Below are 15,092 nucleotides of genomic sequence, written 5' to 3'. Positions count from 1 at the left end.
ATTAGTCAGTTTGCAGCTCAGCACTTGAGAGCATGCATAGTTCTGTAAGCACAGAATCAGATTTGAGAGTGTAATCCAAGCCATACGTGCACTTGTTCCTGAATCTGTGCACACAGATTTCTCCACTGGGTTTTCACACAAACACCGGTGGAGAAATCTGAGACCACAGAAACGAGAGCATGCATGTCCTGGATTACGCTCTCAAATCTGTATTTGCAATTACAAATCTATACACACTCTCAAGTGCTGAGTTGCCAAATTAGTGCTCGAAGTGTGGTTATGGTGCCCTCAAACATCATGGCAGGGATCTGCTTCTATAGTCTGCCAGGTTCACTGTGAATGTTGAACAGATCCGTTAGAAAAAAGCATAGTGATATTTATTGTGCACTGCCACCACTGTGCCAGTAGATGGCAGCATACCGAACACTATCACCAGAGATGGTACAGCAGTGCTTACTGTGAAGAACAAACAGGACAGGACTGACTGAAACTCTTCTCTGGCCAGTGACATCGCTGTAGTTTATTCAAAATGTTTACAAATGTATTTTTAGATTCTTTTAAATAAAAACTTATAAAATATAGCTTGAACCTTATGAAATGTGATCATTCAAGTAGACAAACATGCACTTTCTTACACATAACTAAAGAGTGCTTTCCTTCCTGCAGACTGCACCCTGACTCTACAAAGTAATGTTTGATAGTGTCAGCTATACAGCACATAATGTAACAGTCTTCATAAAAAACAAAAGCCTAATCATTTGCATACCCACTTCAGCTACTCTTGATCTAGTGTAGTGTTTGTGTGTTCATGCCTGTTGCTGAAGGAGACAGCTGCTGTGGTTTACTGACATGTTGAAGTGAGGTAGATTATTGGTTTCCATCCTTAAACAAATTCAAATGTAAAGAAAACATTGCAAATACCCAGAAAATTAAATAAATTATGCTGAAGTTTACCAGCAACACTACACTGAAAAGCTTAAAAACTACTACTATTCATTCTGCTACCAGTATATAGTAATAGGTGCATGATCGTTGTGTTGTACCCTTGTCCACACCTCAACCTGCATGAATGCATGACACCCTCCTGTCTATGAAGCAGTAACATAGGTTTTCTCTGACACAGGCAGACCAGATTCAGTTGTGCTGTCCGTCCGATCGAGAGCGTTCATGTCATCTCGTTCAGCCGCACTGGTCGGCTGCTGCAGGGTTCTCTCATTTGTGATAGTCCAGGGCAGGGTGGGTGGTGAGTGAGTGGTGTGCTGTGGAGCATCCAACTGGCTGAAAGAGCAGGTCCTATCAAAGCTGCTGCACAGCGCCCCCCAATGTTGCTCACACTGCCCACGCAGCCGCTGACTGACCCACGACCTGACCTTGTCTCCGCACTTCAACAGGAAGTTCACCAGCTCCACGTATGGTCTGGCAGGACATAAGCACAAAAAGAAAAAAGAAAATTACCTGCTGTTCTGTTCAACTTTCAACAAAGATGTAGTATATTCTGAGAAACGCTGTCAGATACTGTGGCAGTTTCAGGATAGTGGCACACTGAATTTTTGACCTTAAGTGAAAAAGGCACTGAGTTGTCGCAGTAGGAAAAGCAGAGGTGTTAGTAAGAACATTAGTAGTTCTGTTCTGATGAACTGTGTGTAAATAAGCCATGGCAGCAGGTGGGTTCCTACTGACGTGTTTCTATGTACATTTTCAATTTGCAAATAAAAAAAGTGGACATACAAAAATATCTCAACGTCACAAAAATGGTTTTAGCTGAGGTGGAAACTAGGGGTGTGACGATATAGCTCACAAGATGCTACATGATACTGGGTTCAGGAGGAGACGAGACGATATTTTAACACTATTTTTAAGAAATCTTCAATGATGAAATATGACTGGAAAAAGTCTTTGACTGAAACTAAATCCAAAACAATGCAGGTGCATTTTGAAATGTTTTAACTAATCTTGTAATAAATGTCACTTCTATTCTACTTTGAGTATGAATCTGAGTACGAGTCTCCTTTTCTCTTGTGTAGGTGCATCTCTCTCACCCAGGGGGGAACATCAGGTGGAACTGGACCAGGCTCCCCGTGGTGTCCATGTGGTCCTGTAGTGCCAAGCAGAGCTGGTGTTTGGAGTAGCACTCTCTCTGGAGCGAGAACACCATCTCTTTTACAGCTGCGCACCTGCGGCTCACGCAGCTGAGTCCCAGCGCTATGCACCGCAACACATCCTTCAGATAGGATTTGCCCTGAGAAGAGGAGATGAGTGACAGGAGGAGTCAGTGGGACATTTCTGATGGTGCGGTGAGCAAAGCACCATGAGCTGAGCAATCCCAGAGGGTGTCTCTCTTATGATCAGTCCTCCATCCTTGCTCAACCTGGAAGTTGTTGCAGTCAACTGAGGAGCAGCGATTGAAATGAACAAAGTGTGGTTACAATAAGCAGGGTTAGGGTGTCATGGTGTTTGTTGTTGTATGGGGCTGGACTATATATCCAGTACACAGTCGCTCACAGATCCTCCACTGTGCCACTTCATGCTGCAGACTTGCATCACTCGTATTCATTTCTATTCTAGTAAAGCAGGAAAGCCATCCCACCTCTGGTTTCAGCTCCCCTCAGTTTGTTTTGTATCCAGGGCCATGCATACCTACACACTGCAACAAATATTCCTCACAAATGACCAAGTGGATTAAACGTAATAAAAACATGTATCCAACTATGTCTTATGTCAACGTGCCCTCGGTCAGTGTTGAACACAGTTTCAGACAATGTCAGTAGCCACAGACGACACAGAATGGCAAAGAAAAATTTACATTTGAAATGGTTTTTAAGTGTCATAAAGAGAAAACGAGGTCAGGCCCTCATGCTGTCCCCACCTGAGAGTCATAGTGTCCAGCATTGTGCAGCAGGGTGATACATATGTGGTGCAGCCCATGGATTTCACAGGAGTTGTTGAAGCACTGAAATATCCCGCAGCCAACATCCCCTGAACTCATCAGGCAACTCTGAATCTCGGCTGAGGGGGGACAGAAACATACTGGCAGAGCTCAGGATTCATCTCACCACAGTAAGACGATAGAGGACTGTGTGTCCCTCAGATAATTACTGCTGTACCTTAGAGACAGTATTAACATTTCAGTAATGTCACACACATTAGGATGGCCTATGGTGATTCAACATTAAGAAACTAAATTACGTGATGAGGACATTTTGAGTTCAGTGTCTCATCTTGTTGGTTTGTTCTCTGAGTTGAAATGTTCCTGTCACACAGGCTTCGTTGCAGTGGACACAGCAGGGATGAAGCTGCAACTGTCTATTTCAGTTCAGACAAGTGTTTGAAATAAAGATCAAATGTTATAGCGCTGTTGTTCTTGCAGTTGTATTCCTATAGCCTGATGTTCCGCAGTCTTCGGGCCGGTGCTGCCGTAATGCACAGCCCTGTTGGTGCGCAGGGAATGCGCTTGGACAGGAACGAGCCGAGGGATCTGAGCACTGAATCACCAACAAAGCAGGAGCGCATGACGCGCGCTACCTGCGCTGAAACGGAAAGGCTACACAGAATATAAACTACCCACGGTGAATATTACTTTAAAGATGCAATCAAAGAAAAGACTCACATGTAGGCTACAAGATAATAATAATAATAATAATAATACCATGAGGTGCCCAAAATCACCTAGCGCAGACACAACAGAAGCAGACCTATTATGTAACTGACAGTATGAATGTCATCATCATAAAGGCTGTAGAACATTTATCATCCAGGTGTTCTCTCTAGGGGGCCCAAACGAACTAGCACCACAGACCCACATCCGAGTTAAATCTGCCGAAGTGCACTAACAGCGTGTCAGTGTCACAGACAATTGTTCCCGCAGAGATCGATGGCTCTTGGCGCACATGTTTTGGATTCAGTAACGAACCAGTGACTAACCTAAGCTTCTATTTCCGGAGACCACCGGAGGCTCAGCTGTAAGGGTAATGATTGTCCAGCCGGTGGAACTCACCTGAGCTCTGCAGAGAGAGTCGTCTTTTGGCCTGGTCCACTTTCTCCTGGACATCATGCAGGTCCACCTGTTGACAGGACAGGCACAGGACAAACACAAAAAGCACAACAGCCAGGTCCGCCGGCATGACGAGCTGCAGATTCGTGTTTTGGTTTCGTCTTAGCGGTGGAAGCGCAGCCGCGCCGGGACGTTTGCACTATACAGAAGGACCCGCGGCACGGAGGCTCAAATATATAAAGCTGCGTGAGAGCTGCGCGTTCACGACGATCCGACTAAGAGGAGCTAGTGTTTCCACCAGTCACGGCGCAACCACGTGAACGCGCACACCACTGGCGTTTAAAGTCTCTCATTAATGAGAGACAAGCAGAACGGACGATGGCGGAGGGTTTTGTTTGCTTGAACAAACGGGTTCGTTCTGGTTTAGTTTTCCCATTTATTATAAAGCCCAAGTGAATGATGAGCGACGGAGAGAGACAGGAGGCAGGAGTGACGGTCATGCTGACTGAGCCCAGAAAGGAAATCCCACATTTACAGCGAGAATGCTCTTATAAGGTCTTGCTGTTCATGTGGAGGCTGCAGAGTTTAGTCACTCAAGACATCCACATCCAATTAACCCAGCAGCCTGCGTGTCCGTGTGCGTTAACAGCTGCTTTCATGGCAGGACGACGTGCAGTGAGGAACGTTTCAAGCAGCAGCCAGACTGAAAAACAGCAGGAGTATGTGAAAAGGGCTTTCCAAGTTGTTAACAGTGCTACATTCCCGTAAACTGTTTTCACATCGTGTCTTCTGCCGTCTATATAAATAAGCTTGAAGTATTCTTACACAAACGACACAGTATCCTACCACCACTTTCAACAAGGCTCCATTTATAAAAGTTTAAAGGTGTAACTAATGGTTTTAACTTATCACTAATGCTTTACAGGTCAAAATCCATTTATTAACACTTAGAAGAGCAGACTTCAGCTTTTATTAATAACATATGTCAATGGGATCTATCACAACCTGGCAACCCCAAATCTGGTTACTTAACTTATAACTGCTCTATAAAGTATTAAAGTCATTTATAACCACTAAGAAAACCATTAAACTGTACAAACAGCCATACACATAAAATGTCATTGTACACAAAACACACACACAGTTCTATACTTGTGAGGGCCCCCATTAGCACCTAATCTTAACTGTGACCATCACAACTAAACGGCATCAACCTCAGAAAGAGAATGAAGGAGCCACACTACTGTACCTACAGAAATGCCCTGACCATGCAATTGCTTAAAATTAAAATAGGTCCTCACAAAGATAGCTAAAAAGAGACTTCTGGTGTTTATATCTTTTTCTTTAATGCTGAATAACAGCCCTAGAGTAAAACACACACACACTCCAATGTGAATCAAGTTTTGCTTTTCTTCACCAATGTTCACATCTTGCAAGCTTGTTGTTGTCGTTGTATGTTTAGACTCATAAAGGCCATGACATCTGACATCACCAGGGGGACGAGTCACACTCATGTGAGCGTCTCCCTGTGAGCCAAACAAATACCCCTCACTCTTCTGCCTCCTTGGGTTTGTTTAGTGCTCATCCAAGAAGCCTTCACTGACTGTGGTTGAGGACAAGTGTGTTTGTGTTGAAATTGGAGGTCACAGTACTGCACGTCCATGCACGGGCCCAGCTGGGGGACAGGTGCTGATGTCTGCATGGTGGTTGGTGGACTGTTTTTTGTAACCATGCCTGCTTATTCTCCATCTCATCCTGGATCCCCTGATACATTGCACATGCACCCTGACACCGAACACACTCACATGCACAAAATGGCGCAGCCACAACACTGTGTAAACAGTACAGAAGCAGGAACCTCTTGTACTCCAATCTCTCACATACTATAAACATGCTACTGCACATCAAATAAACAAGTATCTACATTACAGTAACTGGTCTGTAACGTTTGGCTTTATAAACTGTGCTCACTTCATGACAGTTTATATTACAAGATGCTGATATTTAGCCACTTCAAGCACAACATTGCTGCTTTAACATATTTTAAGTGTTGATTTACATGAACCACATGCAAACAGTTTAGATTTGCTGAGATTTTAAGATCTGCAAGACATTTCTTCAATAATAGTATTTGAATTTTTTGGATTAGCTGAAGTGTTACAGAGGACCACAGGTACATTTAACCCTCCAAGCAGTCCTTTAAAATTGTGACATCCAGCCAAAATGTCTTCACAATGATACTGAATTAAAAATTACTCACGTAAACATAGAAAGACATGCACACACATAAAGAGCAACAGATTTAGACAGACACATACTGTGTGTGTTAACATCTTGATCAGTCTTCTGCCAAAAACAGGTTCAATCAGTAAAGTTACACAAGGTGCAATGACAAACACACACTTGATTGAGGTTTACCGTAAGCCTGGATTTATTGAGGCTTTGAGTGACAGGGCATCTCTACCAACTGGTCCTTAAGGACATTATAAAGAGATCTACCTGTGGCTACTCAAGCTTTTTTAGAGATAACAAACTAGTTGATATTGAGGATGCACACTGCACATAAATGTACAAGGATAAAACAAAACAACGCACGTCTCTGTAGAGCTGAATCACTGACTGTATAAATGGACAGGTTGAAAGCTCTAAAGGTGGCTGGCTGCCGTATAGGTCATAAATCCTGCCTCCTCTGTTAGTGAACGGAACATGAGCTACACTAAGGGCAGATCTCACATCTCTTATAAAACGGACCCTGACGGAGGCTGCACTGAAATGTCCTGCCATCTTGAAAATTCAAATACTGATCATGAAAACTGTTTACCCACCCAATGAGGAAATATCTGAATAGTTAAATACTTTCAAATTTCAAAATGCATCTGCACTGTTTTGAATCTTGTGGCAGTCAAATAAAAGACTTTCTCCAGCCAAATATTTCACCGTTGAAGATTTCTTAGAAATAGTGAACCCAATATCGTGTATCGTCTTGTGAGCCAAGTCTATCATCACACCCCTATTAATAAATGTGTTTCCTCAAGTCCTCTTTTTACTTGCATCATCTCAAGTGAAGGAAATGACTGTGCTTATAATAGACTTGGGATGTACCCAAAAAACACAAAAGTACAAATCTAATTTTTCCCAGAGTTCTCATCTGTCATCTTAGGTAGACATTACCACACTCACTTGTGTCCAAGTGGCTATTTGTCTGGCAAGTTTGTCAGTACCAAGTTATTTGATGATTTAAAAAGATGTACTTCAGTTAATTTGAAAACTTTGATTGGTGGTGCCATGCCGTCCCTCCACTTCTGGTCACTACTGTACAGAAACTGGTTGCAAAAAAGCAAGATAGCAGCCACCAAATTCATAGTACAGTATTTGGGCTTGCATAGTGACACCATGTCCATTGTATATATAATTGAGTGAATGCATACCTTACAACACAAGATGAACACAAGTGAGGAGTGTGCTTCCACCACACCTGGTATGACAGTCCCTCTATGGTTCATGCAAAAGATATAAAATCAAAGTCACTGCAAGTAAATCTCATTATAATAATGATAAAGTGTATTCCTCCCTCCACATCAACCTATTAATCTGTTTTGATGGATTCTGCCTGTAAAAAGAACAAACTTAAGAACTACCTTCTTGATGATAATGGGAGACGATTATGGACTCTGCTCTGTTTTCATTGCAGAAAACGGACACATTTATTGCCATTACTCAAGGAAATGAGTGTGTGGCCGACGCCTTTTCGCAGACTTACCCACCATCTTTACATGCAGTATACCAAAATGCAAAATACATAAAACAAAAGGTACAGACAGATACAATAAGAAAAAGAAGAAAGATGTCAAGCCTGTATAATAAAGCAGACAGGATGCACAATCAATACAATGCACTAAATACATGCTAAAAAAGATCTGACAGCGTGATGCAATGTTAAAACGTCTAGCAACTAAACAAAATGTATTTACATACACGTCTTTTACTAAACCTTCAGACACCCTGTTTAGAGGTCTTATGAGCTGTTGGGAAACTGCAGGATCTTTTTCCTGTGATTCTCCTAACATGAAATCAACCAGCCCCCTGGCTCTCCCAGCACTCTGAGTCAAGGTAGACAGGGTCTGAAGTTTCAAATATTGTTAATCAACATGTTCTTAGTAGAAAGTGTCTATACACACACACACACACACACACACAAATACCCTGAGTGAAAAATACATAATATACCATACTCCAAAATAAAAATCTGTCAGCTATCACATGTAAAAGGTCAGAAAAAAAGAATTCCCATTTGTCTAAAAGGCAGAGCCATGCAGTGCAGTGAGAGCACCACTTGGCATTGTCAAACTTCTCCAGCTGCAGTCTTGTGCAGCACAGACAGGCTGATGCTGAAAGCACCAACACTCCTGACTCTAGTCTGACAGCGGGAAACAACCTCCTTCTCTTCATCTTCCTTGTCTGATGCTGCACCCTTCAAAAGGCTACTCCTTCTCTTCATCTTCCTTAATGCTGCACCCTTCAAAAGGCTAACACAGCCACACAACATTACGTAGAGACCACCATGTGTACCTGAGGCAGGAGAGAATATAGACTTCTTAACTACATTTCTTAATCATTGCAAAGCTTTAAGTGCACTTCAGTTTTTAAACCGACCTCAGGGGGTTTTGGGGCCAGAGGCAGACAGGGCCTCCTGTGGCTCTGTCTGTTCAGATGCTGCAGAGGTAGAACTCGTGGTGTTCTCCTCCTTCCTGTCCCCTGACAGGAAATCATGGATGGCAGTTTCTATGTGTGGACGGAAAGTGTGGTTCATTTTGGGGTCCACGACCTGAGTGATGATCCTGTCCACACCAGACTCGAGCATACCTGATCTAAAAAACACAGCACAACTAAATCAGTAGCTACCCCTAAAAATACCAAGTAATAATAGAAAAGGGCACCCTTTAATGAATATTACCAATCACTCACATAATGCACCTTCTGAACAACAGTATTTCAGGTTAAATTAGAATGCGGTGGCTTCTTGGACTTTTATTACACACATAAGACTAAAATCATTAACATCATGGTGTTTTAATGCTTCAGCTCATCTTCAAGAGCTACTATAAGTTTTACAAGCCACCAGATGTTGTCATCTGCATTTTGTTTTGTCATCATGGGCTTTAGGAAATCCAGAGGGGAATTTCTCAGTTTTCTGGTGTTTTATAGACCAAACCATTAACTGTTTAATAGAAAAAAAAAAAAAAAAAAAATAAACAATAGTGTTTTCCTGGTTTATTTTTTTACAAGGAGATGCGCTTAATGTTACCAGTAGGGGGCGCCCAGATGGGTAAGTCAGCTTAAGATACACCTGTAGAAGAAATAGGGAAACATACTTTTTCCACATGGTACTTCTCAGTGCTGCTACGACATCAAAAATCTGTGCAAAGTAAGTGGAATGTGTTAACACTAAGCTCAAAAAAAACCCCCCCCCCCCCCCCTTTTTTTTTTTTTTTTTTTTTAAAGAGCAGGATTAGGAACCTGACGAACCCTTTTGATAAACTAACATGGAATCCTGGCTGGATTTCAGTTATAACAACAATTTGCTATAAAATCATTAACTGTAGGCTGAAGACTAACAGTTGCTTTCCAGAATAAAGAGAATACCATTCATCAAAAATTTTCTAAAATCATAAAGCAGCAGTACATTTTACATTGTTATTCCTTTACAGTGTGAATGCACAGAACATGGAAGACGTCAACACTCACTGAACAACACTTTGCCTCAGTCCATTCCTCATCTGGTTCTTGTTGATAGATGGGTTCCAGTCTTGTGTGCTCAGATGTGATGTGACAAAATTGTCAACTTTCTGTCGCAGATTCTGAAAGGCTGGCTGGCAGCAAGGACAAGGACAGCAATGTAAACTTGACCGCACAATTGTATGCAAAATGTTGATTTGACGTGAAAAGTCGTAAGCCCCTACTGCAAACTGACATTAAAAATGAACTTTCCTACAAAAGGTAATGTGCTTCTACAGTCTACATGTAGACTGTTCTGTTTAATTTCATGATCTTAAAAAAACAAACAACAAACAAACAAAAAAAACACAAACACAACTTGCAGCATGTGCAAACATTTGGGCACTCAATACTATACCCTTTGGCAGATATCATGGCTGGCAAACAGTCTTAAATTTAAGAAATTTTCACAACACACGTCTTCACAGATCACTTTAAGTTCTGACATATGTTTTGATTATATTGGCCTCACACCATGTTTTAGATCTACCCAAAGATCTTCATTGATATTCAGGAGACTGTGAGGGATGTTCGGGCAGATTTTGAGGTTTACTTTAGTTGATTGAAGCCAGACTCTTTTCTGTTTCACTTTCTTGACAGACTGTATAATATTTGCATCCAGAATCTGCTGACATTTAGTGTAATGCATTCTTCCATGCAAAGTGTACTGTGAAACTGTTCCTAAAGTACTGACATATCTGGATGTCCAAACATTTGCACACGCCACAATGCAAATGTTTTCCTATTTTTAACATGACAAAATTAAAGTAACAAGAAACGAGTTACCATTTAAAGAAATGCACAGTTTGTCTGTTTGATATATTGGCTAGATTCATTTCTTTTCACTAAAAAATAAATAAATTTCAAGAAAATACGTCCTTTACATAGGAGTTGCCAAACTTTTCCAAAGTGTACTACACTAACAGCGCATAATACTAGCACAACAGCTAGAAGGTGTAATGAAGCAACAACGAAAATGACGCACTGATAACTTTATTCCATTTGAAACGGGTTGCCAGCTGATCAAAACCTCAGTCAATACTGGCTAAAATGAGCTTTTCGTCTAGTTTTCTAAAACTGGTTAAATATTAGCTGTATCATTGCATGTGGCTAAGGTAACATTAGCTGCCTACCTTCGTATCAACGTCGGCCAGACAGTCCCGACGGAACTCATCAAAAAGCCCTCTGTTCTTCAAATGCTCCACAATCATAGCTATGAGCTGCGGGTCTCCCGGAGGAAGATTGGCCGGACTGACGTTAACATTAGCGCTAACGTTACCCTCCGCCATTCCAAACCGAAATAAAAGTATGTTATTTAACGCTAACCTGTTAGCTAACTACATTGAAAGCTGGGTAAATTAGCTGACCTAACACTGCTTACAAGACTACTTCTTCTTCTTCTTATGTTTATTGGCGGTTTGCAAGCCAAATTAAGTTGCATTACCGCCACCTGCTGGGCTGGAGTGTGTAACGACCATGTACTTATAAGATGTGCGTTCGTTCCATGCTATCTCTAACAAACTGTGGGCGGGGTGATTTAGGCTGTGTGCCGCGGTAATTATTACAGTGAAAGGGTAGAAGCTGTATCTTAAATCGAGCGCCCAATTTCCAGGAGCCGAGCATGCGTATTTCGAGCCTGACTCCGGAAGTACTTCAAGTGTCTGTAATCGCCGACTGACGATACACACAGTAGGCAGTGGTTAACGTTATAGAGTAGAAGTTATTTAAAACAAACTATAATCTCACAACACGCAGGCTGAGTGTGTTCTGATTTCGTTTCATTCGCAGATTTTCGGTTGCCTGGATTGATTACCCTTGTTAAAGGTAACGCTAACGCTACCTAGCTGTGTTGGCTAACATTAACCAACTTACTACTAACAACACTAATGCTCAAGCACAAACCCCACCTCAATAACTCTGATGCGAACTTAACCCGAACAGCCCTGTGAACACAAACCCGCTAAAGTTAAGTCAAATTGACAGTCAGGAGTAATCATCGCATGGTAGTTAACTAATGCCTTTTTCTTGAATTACGGGGCGGTGACCGTGGTCGAAGCAAAATATGATTGGTTGACTAATGGCTCGTGTGCCCGAGTTCATAGCTGTGGGCAGCCATGTGTCAGGAGTATACATTTCAGTATGTTATAGTAGTAGCAGCACTGGCATCTGTGTTTATTGTCCTGCTTTAGCCACAGCACCCCAGATTTAATACAGCAAGGTATTAAATCGCACTACTTCAATGTAAAAGACTTACTACGTTGGGCCTTTGTACATGTTGAAATGTAATGGCGGGCTGACCTGGGCAATTTTACATTCTCGTTGCAGATGAGTAGTGAATCTGATGCAAACAAAGAGTTTATGGAGCAGCTGCGGATGCAGGAACTCTACGACCGCAGAAATGAAGATGGCTCAGACCCCTACACCTACACTGACCCAGTGGATGGGACAGTTTATGACTGGGACCATGAGAAGAAGGCCTGGTTCCCTAAAGTATAAACATTTCTTTACCTCTCAGTTTTTCTTTTCCATTGTGACAACCTATATGCTGTGCTTTAAAAACAGTGTGAGAATCATCTACTAATTGTGACCTCAGCAAAACCAATAATACTCCATCTCATGGGAGGCATCTGATGAAATCCTTTCATGTGACATCTTATTAGGCAGAAAGCAGCCCATCTTGGCTGGGGAAGTGGCCTTATTTTTTTTACACACCAAAGTCTTAGGCCTATTGTCTCTATTATATCAGCTGTCATGGATGATCCAAATATAGGCCAACAGTTCTGCAGACCTCTTCTTTGTGTGTAGAGAAGTGTATTGACAAATAAAAACATTGTTTTCTGTAGCATTCTCAGTTTCCTTTGCACAAAATCAAAAGTGAGTAGGAAAGCCAAATCCAATTACAAGTGATAACTTGAGATGTACATATTGTGTGTGACTGGATTCAAGCACTCTCTGGATAAAAGATTGGCAATTAATGAACTAGACATTTTTTTCCAAATGTAAAGCATTCACAGTTACACCTTCTATTAAGTGTGGCAAAACTGAGAGCCAGGTTCCAGCTTACTACCTACTAAGTTTGCTTTGTTTTCTAGGTAACAGAAGACTTCATCGCAGCCTACCAGGCCAACTATGGCTTCACTCAGGACGGAGAACCAGATGCAAACAAAGCTGCAGTGAGCAGTACCAACGCAGCAGCGCCCGAACCAGACAGCAAGTCTTCAGAAGAGAAGAAACCAGAAGATCCCACCCAGAATCTGAATCCAGAACAGCACAAGACCCCATCTAAAGAAGCCAAGCAGAAGGGGGAGAAGAGGAAAGCAGAGCCAGGTACAGTGATATAAAGACAAAAGTGTTCTACAGATGGAAACCTATAAGATTCTTGTTTTTTTTCTTTAGGAACTACACTTGTTGGTCTGTCTTTCCATGTGTACAATCTTGACTATGTTTGTTTACAGTATGGATTTATATATACATTTTCTATGTTTATGTTTGTAGAAATTCATCTTTTAATAGCTGCTTTCTTTCATCTTTTTTGTGCATGTAGGTTGGTTTGATATTGATGACAACAAAAACACAAATGTCTATGTGTCAGGTTGGTATCGCTCACCTTTTTTCTCTCATTGTCAAGAAGAGACACGCATCCACTGACGGCTGTGGCTGAGCCTGGTTATTCTCTCTCTCTTATCGTTCTCTTCTGGCCTCCTTTCCTAAGGCTTGCCCCCTGATATCAGCACTGAAGAGTTTGCTGAAATGATGACCAAGTGTGGCATTGTGATGCGAGACCCCAGCACTGATGAGTACAAGGTGAAACTCTACAAGGATAAGGAAGGAAATCTTAAGGGAGATGGCCTCTGCTGCTATCTCAAGGTTAGTCTGACAGTTTCTTTTGCTGCCTGTACCCAGTATGTGGTAGAAGTATCAGGACTGCGTTACACTCCAGTGAAGTGACTGTGATTCTCTGCAGAAGGAGTCTGTAGCACTGGCTATGCGTCTGATTGATGAGACAGAGATTAGAGGTTACAAGCTCCACGTGGAAGCTGCACGGTTTGAGCTGAAGGGTCAGTATGATGCCAGCAAGAAGAGGAAGAAGAACAAAGATTATAAGAAGAAGATGCACCAGCAACAGAAGTAAATTCTATTTTCCCTTCTTTTTATATAACTTTCCACTCTGCTTGCAGGGATAACTCAAGTCCTCAAGTGGATTAAGAGAAAACCAACGATACAGCATTTTAAAAAATGTAATGCAGGTTCCTGATGTATTTGTCTGCAGACAATTGGACTGGAGGCCAGAGAAGCAAGGGGAAGTGAGGAAGAGGCATGAAAAAGTTGTCATCATCAGAAACATGTTCCATCCCAGTGACTTTGAGGTGCAGACACGTTTCCACAAACATATACACGCCCTGTGCACTGTGAGTAATAGTCTCTCTGGCCTATGTAGGAAGACCCCCTGGTGTTGAATGAGTATCGTGAAGATCTGCGGACAGAATGTGAGAAGTTCGGGGAGGTCAAGAAAGTAATCCTCTTTGATGTGAGTTTAATGTCATTAGTGCTGTTGCAAAGTCATAGTAGAATGGTTTGAATTCAACACCAGCAGCATCAGTAAAGAGCTGGTATGTGGTTGTGTGTTCTGCAGAGACACCCGGACGGCGTGGCATCAGTCGCATTCAAAGAGCCTGAGCAAGCCGATGCATGTGTTTTGTCGTTCAATGGTCGCTGGTTTGGAGGAAGGCAGCTGTCTGCTGAGCTTTGGGATGGAATGACAGACCATCAGGTATTCCAAAATACAAATGTAGCCCGTTGGCAAATACTGGGCTGGTACTTCTTACAAATGAATATGGCTTGTGTTGTTACAGCTACAGCTTTGTCTGTGATGTAAATGCCAATTCCGGGAAAGCTGTATTGGTTACCACACTAGGTTCACCCTCTTTATGCAGTCATAGTAATGTGATTGGTCGAAGGAATCTGGCAATCTGTGTTACCTGCTGTGATTGGGGGGAGAGGGGTGTGTAAAAGAAGTTGCAAGGAGTTAGAGAAAACAGAGGGAGAGAAAAAAGACTGGAAAAGAGATGGAGAAATTTGCCCAGGGCTGGGCACGGATGCTGTGGCAAATTTTCGCCGGCGGAGCCAGCCGGTTTGCCATGTGGGAGCTGTGCAGTGAAGACAGTAAACTCACTTTGAAGATAGTGAGCGGCGCTTAGCTTTAGCCGTGCTAGCCGGCTCTGGTTAGAGCCTGAATGTGTTAGTGGGGCGAAATTTTACGTAGTGGTTTACCAAAGGAGGCTCTGAGAAAGAGTCATCTCTTTTGCAACGTACTCTGGATTTCAAT

General features: G+C 42.2%; 3 protein-coding genes across 4 annotated transcripts in view; 1 reads left to right on the top strand and 2 right to left on the bottom strand.

Annotated features, from left to right (window-relative positions):
* Window positions 1-98: 98 nt before the first annotated feature.
* LOC109959944 (stanniocalcin-2-like) overlaps window positions 99-15,092 on the bottom strand; it is a 27,286-nt gene continuing 12,292 nt past the window's right edge. Inside the window, exons 3-6 of the mRNA XM_020599712.1 lie at window positions 3,995-4,061; window positions 2,867-3,006; window positions 2,040-2,239; window positions 99-1,416 (exon numbers count right to left, since the gene is read on the bottom strand). Coding sequence (XP_020455368.1) covers window positions 1,089-1,416; window positions 2,040-2,239; window positions 2,867-3,006; window positions 3,995-4,061 — 735 coding nt within the window. The 3' untranslated portion in view covers window positions 99-1,088. The remainder of the gene's footprint in view (window positions 1,417-2,039; window positions 2,240-2,866; window positions 3,007-3,994; window positions 4,062-15,092) is intronic.
* bod1 (biorientation of chromosomes in cell division 1) lies at window positions 6,515-11,162 on the bottom strand. The gene is made up of 4 exons (XM_020599715.1): window positions 10,900-11,162; window positions 9,737-9,861; window positions 8,645-8,859; window positions 6,515-8,560 (listed from the first exon to the last, which is right to left on the bottom strand). Exons 1-3 carry the CDS (start codon window positions 11,053-11,055, stop codon window positions 8,646-8,648), a joined length of 495 nt encoding a protein of 164 aa, XP_020455371.1. The 5' UTR covers window positions 11,056-11,162; the 3' UTR covers window positions 6,515-8,560; window position 8,645.
* The window catches only part of htatsf1 (HIV-1 Tat specific factor 1), a 5,888-nt gene continuing 2,364 nt past the window's right edge, over window positions 11,569-15,092 (top strand). The window contains exons 1-9 of one of the 2 annotated variants that reach the window (XM_020599710.1): window positions 11,569-11,590; window positions 12,092-12,256; window positions 12,859-13,093; window positions 13,311-13,358; window positions 13,479-13,633; window positions 13,731-13,894; window positions 14,037-14,133; window positions 14,205-14,294; window positions 14,400-14,537. In XM_020599710.1, coding sequence (XP_020455366.1) covers window positions 12,092-12,256; window positions 12,859-13,093; window positions 13,311-13,358; window positions 13,479-13,633; window positions 13,731-13,894; window positions 14,037-14,133; window positions 14,205-14,294; window positions 14,400-14,537 — 1,092 coding nt within the window. In that variant the 5' untranslated portion in view covers window positions 11,569-11,590. Of the gene's footprint in view, window positions 11,591-11,707; window positions 11,985-12,091; window positions 12,257-12,858; window positions 13,094-13,310; window positions 13,359-13,478; window positions 13,634-13,730; window positions 13,895-14,036; window positions 14,134-14,204; window positions 14,295-14,399; window positions 14,538-15,092 lie in introns of those variants that run through there. The other variant, XM_020599711.1, reaches the window with a different exon arrangement.

The sequence above is a fragment of the Monopterus albus genome, unplaced genomic scaffold, assembly GCF_001952655.1.
Source record: "Monopterus albus unplaced genomic scaffold, M_albus_1.0 scaffold42.1, whole genome shotgun sequence".
Lineage (NCBI taxonomy): Eukaryota > Metazoa > Chordata > Actinopteri > Synbranchiformes > Synbranchidae > Monopterus > Monopterus albus.
Note: the sequence above shows the minus strand (reverse complement) of the source record. Positions and strands in the feature narration are given on the sequence as shown.